This window comes from Neopsephotus bourkii, unplaced genomic scaffold (genome assembly GCF_033783945.1).
Source record: "Neopsephotus bourkii isolate Nb327-2 ecotype Australia unplaced genomic scaffold, CSIRO-AGI_Nbou_v1 NB_1814, whole genome shotgun sequence".
Classification (NCBI taxonomy): Eukaryota; Metazoa; Chordata; class Aves; order Psittaciformes; family Psittacidae; genus Neopsephotus; species Neopsephotus bourkii.
In genome coordinates this window covers 1,203,725-1,212,228 of record NW_026902287.1, presented here as the reverse complement: position 1 = coordinate 1,212,228, position 8,504 = coordinate 1,203,725, and the positions used below count along the sequence as shown (strand labels likewise).

Sequence of the window (8,504 nt, the reverse complement as noted above, 5' to 3'; positions counted from 1 at the left end):
CTCCCTCTGCTGAGCACTCCCTCTAGCCGCCTAGCCTTAGCCACTGCCTTTCAGCCAGAAGGATCTCTTCCATGGAAACTGCTCGTGAGAAAGTGCCAAGTAACACAGGAAAATGTTTGCATCAGTTTCGCAGGAATGACTTCTGCATTTCCATGCTCAGACCAAACCCACAAGCACCTGGGGAGCAAGCAGTGGCCTGTTTCCCCCAAGCAGCCGACAAACAGCCTGGGTGAGGGCTTGTATCCCCTGCCTGGTTTCAGTAGGGGTTTGTGTGCTGTCCCCCTACCCACTGGTAAATGGCGTATGCCATGGTTTTTTGGTGTCATGTGGGGATCCCTGTTCCTCTAATGCCAGTAAAAACACTGCAGTGCAGAAATTCACTCAGTGGGACAGCCACAGGGGCGGAAAGCTAGAGAAAGCTTAAAAGACTGGACACTTGGATTAATCTCGACAGGGTGCTGGGACATCTCGTCTAGGTCATGCTTTGCCTAGAAAGGTTGGACCAGATCATCCTTGAGGTCCCTCCCAACCTATGGAAGTTACTGCAAGGAAGCTAAGACATGGCCCAGTCCACCCCATCAAGCAGACTCCCACCCAGCCAGATGGGTAATTTAGAGCAACACAGGCAGACAGCATAAGTGAAAATACTTTATTTGACAAGAATAGTAAAGTAAGAACACTGGATTATACATCCCTTGATGCAGAAATGATAAAATGCAAAAGCAAAACCATCTACAGGAAACCCATAAGCAGTCCAGTAGACAAGTAACATCCCAGGGAAAAGCTGCATTCCAGGACCCTCCTTCATCCCAACAGTCATCCCAAAGAAACCGAGCATTACCATTTCCTTTGCAGCTATTTGCTCTGGGTTTCAGCCGTTACACACGGTATCACTTTGAGTGCTGTTACCAGTATGAGAGAGGAAAAACCACCACTCACCACAGGCTATGGCCAGAATTCACTTGTGTCAACATGAGGGTTTGTAGGAAAGGCCCCTGAAAATCCCAGTGAAAGAAATTTCATGGGCAGATTGAGTCAAGGACATTTCATGAGTTTGATATAGTTTACATGGGGGTATCTGGAAATCACGGGTCAGCACCAAAAGGTGAAATGAGTAACGAAAGGCAGCTTCTGTTTTTACATGGTTTGCAGCTTGAGCAGCAGAAGAGAAACTAAGCAACAGTTTCTTCACTCGCTAGTGCCTCTCTGCTGAAAATGGTTTTCACGTTTCCTGGTTTTCCAGTTTCCTTTTCTCCCCTCTTTCAAGGCACATGTGTAGAAACCTTTGATTGCAACAGCCAGAAACAAGTGCTCAGACCACCACCACAGTATCCAATGATTTCAGCAAACAGCGGAACGAGTTGTTATACTAACTCTTTCCTAATCTTCAGAGAATCCCAAGGCAAGGAAAAAAAACCCAAAACCAACAAAGTCAACCACTCAGTTACAGCAGGCAGCCCCTTTGCATAGCCTGTTACATACAGACACCACTACAGCCAAAGGTCCCAACTGCTCAACTTGCAAAGGGCTCAGCGCAAACCCGAGGTGCTCTCTGCCAAGACCTGCCATTTTCAGCCAGCCTCGGTGAGTTTTGGTGCTGATGTGCTGCCTGTGGGAGCAGGGCCCTGCTTCTAAGGCACCTTCGAACCAATCAGACCCGAAGTCCCCATCCGTGTCTCCATTACTGGTTCAGACTACATCCATACCGCTGTTTTACAGGTAGACTTTTGACCTGACTTCTGCCACGCATCCTCTTCCTATACTCCCTCCTGTACCTGCAAGAGCTGGAGACTGACCTGCCAAAGCACAGTCAGGTTTTTAATGCAATGATAAACACCAGTGAGCAGCTCTGCACGGTGTATGCTTTCCCTGTGCTTTGCTCCTGCTCCACACAAGCCCACCTTTGCTCAGCTCCCAGCATGACTGAAGCAGCACGTCTGGACAGCAACAGCTTCTAAGCAAAAGGGGTGAACAGCTTTCCAAAGCAAGACTGAAAAGGCAGTGGGTGTCTCCCTAGTAATTGAAGTCTCCATGCGCACAATGAGCCTAATGAGAAACGCAGTGTCCCCTGTCCCCTGCAGGATCCCACCCCTGCAGCGCAGGGCTCAGCAAAACCTTTGGGTCTCAACAAAAATCCAATCCAAGCCACAAAAAAAGAAAAAAAAGAGGCAAAAAGAAAGGCAGTGCTGAAGACGATCCCCAATGCAACAACGAGTGTCCCTGATTTTAACAGCCTTCAGCACGGGCCAAGGAAGTGCAAATTGCTGTGGTCAGAGCTGCTGGCAGCATACTCGCCAGAAGGAATTCAGTTCTCGGTTCTGGCTGAGAGCTTTAAATCACTGAAACCGGCTCCCTGGGTGTCAGCGCTTGAGGCTTTCACACGGTCACGGGAAGGAAAAGCAGGGTGTCTGACAAAAAACAGTACTCCGAACGTGCGTGAGCCTCAGGCCCTGAGAAAGTCAGAAGGGAGTTTCCTGGTAGAGGACACATTGCAACAGGCTTAAGGCAAAGAAAGACCAATTGGATGTCAGCCCTGCTGCAAGTATCTCAGCACCGCAGGAGGTTTTATGGACACATACACAGAGCAAATATAATACATGTCTTATAATAATGACGCACATAAAGAACCTACTCATCTGAAGATAAAAGAGGCCTTGAATCATATCCTATTATGCTGCACCCTAGTTTAATCTGGTATTAAATATATTGCTTATGATATACAAATTACTTTAAAAACATTTAAAAGTTATTAAAATGTTACAATAACAAGAGTAATAAGTGAATTCAAGTTTTATGCATGACCTTGCAAGAAAAGAAAACTCATTTTAGACAATGTTTAAATGGTAACCATTTACCGCTGTTAACAGGTGTCAGCAGATTTTAAGGCCAGAATTTCTTTGCACAATCCAATTAACCCTTTATTCCCAGGGGGGGAAAATCCAACCACCCTCCCCCACCCCTCCCAAAAGGACCTCAGGTGATGTTGTGGTGAGGCACAAACTCAGTGTGACATCCAGAAGCAAGGTTGTCTGAAGCCAGTGGTTTTTGCAGATGCCATTGGTGTAGCTCCTACTCTATGCAGAGAGATCACTGGCAAACTCTGGTTCAAGTCATTCAAAGCCTCCTTCGAGGCTAAAAGAAATGACATTCAGTGAATTCAGGTTGTTCAACACTTGCTCTGCACTCAGAGATATTTGTTTTGGTCACTATAAGGGAAAAAAATATGGTGGTGTCCCCGTTAAAAAACAAAAAATACCCCGAACCAAATCTAATGCAAAGCATAAACTTGAACAATTTTAGCAGCATTTTACAGTCCTTCATAAAATAAAACCAGGATTGAATTAAAAGGAATGTTTTCAACAACCTCATTTAAAATACCAAATGTCATGGGCAGTAATTGCTGATGCATCACAGTTGTAATCAGTACAATTTGGGTCCAGTAATTAGCTCAACATGGGGAGCACTGCAGCAAACAGATCAGATTCAATGTTTTCTGGCAAAATAAGTATTTACAACTACTATGTACAGCTCCTGGACTTACAAAACAACGGAGAGCTAGAAAGTTGTGTAAAGTCAAGTTTGGAATTAAAAAAAAACCAATAAAAGCACTTGTCCAACCAATAAGGGAGACACTTTGGCATGCCAAAAGAGGCCTTTTGTTGTTGTTGCTGTTCATTGCAACTGTTAGAAAACCAGCAGATATAAAGCATCAGTCCTGTTCCACACAGGCAAGGTCTCTCTCCTGTCTGTGATGTTAGCTATTTGGTGAGCCAATATCCACTGTGATCCTTGTATACAGAGGGTACTTGTCAGTTCTTAAGACCTTGTAGGATAGTGTGTTTAAGCCGTCAGAGCTCATTGTCTCCCTTGTGTGAGCAATCCGGTCAAACCTGCAGAAGGTGGTGGGGAAAACGCAAACAAGGAAGGGGTGAGAGAAACAAAGAAAGAAAAACACAAAACCCATTTCAACTACCTGAATTCTGCACAACATTTCTATAGCCTCTCAGGCAGCATCTCTTGTGTTTTAAGTACAACCTGAGTATTATTAGTACGGGTCCCATAAACTCCCAGATTTGGGCAGCCTGAGCAGTGGGCAAAGGCATCTCTAGGGGGTAAAATTTTAGCCGGGAAAAAGCAGACAAGCTTTTAAATCACAGGGGTCCTTTTCCAGCTCTGCAATGGAGCTCAAGTTTTATATGCCAAAGACAAGCTGGAAACAATTACTTGGAGAGTAACTTGCTGCATTTAAGGAAAAAAAAAAAAAAAAAAGAAGAAATATTGGGTAAAAGGTCTCTAGTAATGTAATAAAGTGAGGAGAGCAAGGGGGCAGCTCACAGAAAGGTGAGCAAGGGAGCGGATGGCCGCAGGCTTTCCGTGATGAGGCTTTTTGCCTGGCAAAGAGGAAGCCAAGTAGCTGAAGCAACAAGGGTGGGAGGCACCTCTTGAACTGGCTATGGGACGGGGACACGCACCTCTCAGGGTTGGGCTCGTTCTTCCGGTCCCGGGAATGCCGAATCATTCTGCACTTCCCAGTGACGGCATCTGGACGCGATATCCCCATGCCTTTAAACACCAGCCTGTAAAAAGCAAGTGTATTAACCACCTGTGACAGGCAACAGATGTCTGATGCTCTCCCACTTTTTCCATAAACCACCACTGGGATTTGCCCTTTTTTTCTAAGGATGTTGCTAGTCCTTTTGCAGGATTGCCAATGCTGAAAGACAAGGAAAAGACAGACCCTTTCCACACTGGCACATCATCATGAGGAAAAGAGATGTCTCCCTGCAAACACCTAATTCACTGCATGCTGACCTACACCAACTGTGGCCTTTGGCCACGTTAATCTTGTTCCAGGCTGAAGGCTGGAATGCCAATGGGAGGCACATAGTTTTTAACCTATCTGGAAAAGAGCCAGAAGAGCATTCATTTGGGATGTTAAAACTGCAGTGACAGCTGCCTTTGTTCGCAAGGCACCTGCAGTTCATGCACACCAATGCTAGAGAAGGACCTGGTTTCTTCACCATGAGGGAGGTGAGGCACAGGCACAGGATGTGGCTGCCCCATCCCTGGCAGCGTTCAAGGCCAGGCTGGATGGGGCTTGGAACAATTTGGTGTAGTGGAAGGTGTCCCTGCCTGTGGCAGGGGGTTGGAACTGGAGATGAGCTTCAAGGTCCCTTCCAAACCAAACCATTCTGTGATCCTTCATCTGTGTCTGCATTTTCATTTCTACATAGCATCCTCTGCTGCTCAAAAATAGTGTCCCAAAAAGAGAGGACCACCACCCTGCTCTGAATGCCCTGCACCACTGGAAGGTTGTCTCTCACTTGGTTTATCAAACAGAAGTGCTGAACCTCAGGAAGGTAAAAGCATTTTTAGGAAGACCCTTCTGGAACTCCAGAAAAACTTGGAAAGCCCTGAGAAAAGACCATGCAAAGTGTTTTTTTTCATTGAGAAACATGAAGATGGCTTCCCAAATCTGCTCCCTCAATGACTTCTCACTCCCAGTGACTGCCCTAGGGACTCACATCCATAAGGTAGCACAACCCCATGTCCACCTTCTGCCCTGGTCTTCAGGCAGGGGTGGTCTCAGCCTGCCCCATGCAAACACCTTCCACCTCTCTTGCAGTTCTGAGCCTTGCTTGGTTTCCTTCCGGGCAGGAAGTGACAGCTCATGGTGTTCTTTAGAACTGCTTACAGCCCAACAAACAAAGCTCTCCTGGGAACAAAAGGATCCGCCACCAGGCTGCAGACACAGGCAAGCCTTGGGCTGCACTGGGTGAAAGACTTCTCCTTTCATCATGCCCTGAATCCCCTTTCTTCAGCCAGTGCTGGGAGACCCATAAGCATGCTGCTCCAACCTGTGCATTGGTACGGATGCTTCCAAAGCTGTGTGGTGAAAGCGTGATGTGTGTGTGGGTCAGGGGTGGGATATCTGTCACCTGGACCCACCTTGGGAGCTGCAAAATGGGGTGCCAGCACGCAGCAGGAAGAGCCTGCTTTCACTGAGCCACCTCTTTCCCTCACCCAGAGGGGAGGCTCCCCTGATTGGGGTGAAAAGACATCCTGCACCCCCTCATCTGGGTGAGATCAGCAGGTGTGTGCTCATCCCCACACTGGAAGCACTCCAGGTGCCAAGGAGGGTATTTATTTACCTGTTATAGATGTCATCATCTTCGCCACCCCAGCCCCAGTAGTTGTTTGGGAACCCATTGATCTTTGTGAACTGCTCCTTGCTCAAAGCAGACACACCTCCGAAATACTGATTGTAAGGCAGCCTGAAAGCAGAGAGAAAATGACATTAGAGGAGAAGAGGCACTAGCTGAGAAGCAGCCTGCCCACCCAAACAGGGCTTGCCACACCCCTTCCTTCACCCCAGCCTGCAATCAGCCAGCACCCACCACAAGGCAGAATGAGCTGGTGGGCTCGGTCCCAGATACAGCTGGCAACCAGCAATGGCCACAGCCTTTCACTTACAAGTATGCTGTCCTCAAAGGACAGGCTGGTGAGAAGCACATCGCCTCAGCAAAGGGCAGATGGATGACAGGCATGCCCCAGGAGCAGCAAGGCGCTGGAGGTGCTGCAGAACCTTCTGTTCCTGCAGCTCCTGGGGCACCACAGTGCCCCGAAGTAAGCCAGCAGTGTGACCTTGCACACTCAAAGCCAACTAGCTGCTGCTCAAAACAGGGGACAATTCACCAAGGGACTGGGGACTTACGAAACTCAGACCCACAGCACGAGGAGAGGGCCCACACAGGGATCACCAGGACCTACTGCAGACCTTGCCTCTGCTTCAACAAGCAGAAGAAACTCCCAGGCCCTGCATTTCTGCTCTAAGCTTCACCTAGCTGCAAAAAGAAACTGCAGCTGCTGTGGTGCTGGTGACTGTCCTGCTCTGAGCAGAGCTAGCAGGGTCTGGAGTGGGGATGTGCAGGGGTCTTGCCACCAACACCATCTTTAGCACTACCGGACACCAGGGGCCACGACTGGTTTTCACTTTACAGATGAGCTTCTGAACTCCGCACGGGGGATTTGGGGTAGGAAAAGGAAAACACAGAAAGGAAAACACACATTTTTGTCTACTGCAGCTTGCCGAGTACAAATGTATGCTGAAAGGCATTTTGTTCGTGCTGCTCTCAGACTTTAGGGCAGTTCCCTCAGTGGCCCAATATTGAACAGCAAAAAATACTTCATTTTGCTCTTAAAATAGCATCTGATGCAGTCTTTTTAAAGCTGCGCATAATTCTCTCTGCCTGAGTGTCTCACTTTTCAGACTGGGTGGAAACACTAGCTGTCTTCCAGCCTGAAACACAAGAAGGGATAGGCAGGCCATTTGCAGAACTATGGGCTCCTAGTTTTCCCTTGCTCTGCATTTCACTTTCCAGAAGCTGTGAATGTTAATAAACCACTCAGCTGCATTTCCCCCTTTCCTCCCCTCCAGCTGATCCAACCCGATCCCATCCTGCTCACAGCCACCCGCTCCCTACAGGAACACCAAGCCAAGACAGGCTTTTGCAAGAGACATTTTCCCATGCTTTCACAGAGGGTGGGGACATGTAACGCTGTGCCTGGCTCGCTAGCCTAACAGCAACATGAAGAATGAAAAACCCTTCCAAAAGGCATCTCACCGGAATCCGAATTTATCCATGGATACAGAGAGGTGCCGTGGCTGGCTGTAACATTTGTAGGTGTTCCTGTCATCCATTGGGATGAGGTCTACATCACTAAACACAAAGCAATCATAGTCATACTCTTTCAGAGCCTCTGCAAATCCTATATTCAGCAGTTTAGCACGGTTAAACTCTTCCTCTCCATCCTAAATTAAAACAGAAACAAGAAAAAAGCAGTTAAGTGACTTAAATTTAACAGTTAACATCAGCAGTTTCTTACCTGTTGCTGGACACCGGTGTCGCTGCACGGAGTTGGTGTGCTTGTGATGGACTGAGCTCGAGCCTGAGCATCTCCCCCACAGCATCCCACAGGCCATCCACAGGGAGCCCCCTGGAATGTTGCCCATGAGACAACAGCATCCGAGCCAGCTGCAAACTGCAGGGGCAGCCGCAACAGCCGAGGAAAGGCTGGACCTGGCTCAGCTCCTGTTTCTTGGTGAAAGGCTCCAAGAGGGCAGGTTTGATGCTGAGCAGTCCCCCCATCCCACCACACACACAGGCATTTCAAGAGTGAGTTTTGTGATAATTGGATTAAAGTTCAGTGATTTATGGACCACTAGGGCAAGCGGCTGGGACTTCCCATAGCAGCTGAGAAAATCAAAGAGGAATGAGCCCCTCTGGAAGATGGAACCCTTGCTGCAGAGAGAAACCTCGGCAGTGCTATAGCTTACTGATAGGGTAAGGACCATGGACCAAAAACCCTTCTGTGCCCAGGATTTCAGCACCCTCCTCCTCAGCTCTGCCACAACAGGGCTGCAGGACTGGCATGGCCTCGGCTGAGCAGCACATGCCTGACCTGATCTGCAAAGCACTGCGTGGCACCAGGAGCTCCTGCTC

General features: G+C 48.2%; 1 protein-coding gene across 1 annotated transcript in view; it reads right to left on the bottom strand.

Annotated features, from left to right (window-relative positions):
* Window positions 1-635: 635 nt before the first annotated feature.
* Window positions 636-8,504, bottom strand: part of B4GALT1 (beta-1,4-galactosyltransferase 1) — a 28,270-nt gene continuing 20,401 nt past the window's right edge. Inside the window, exons 3-6 of the mRNA XM_061342719.1 lie at window positions 7,626-7,813; window positions 6,153-6,275; window positions 4,473-4,577; window positions 636-3,890 (exon numbers count right to left, since the gene is read on the bottom strand). Of these exons, the coding sequence (XP_061198703.1) occupies window positions 3,755-3,890; window positions 4,473-4,577; window positions 6,153-6,275; window positions 7,626-7,813 (552 nt within the window). The 3' untranslated portion in view covers window positions 636-3,754. The remainder of the gene's footprint in view (window positions 3,891-4,472; window positions 4,578-6,152; window positions 6,276-7,625; window positions 7,814-8,504) is intronic.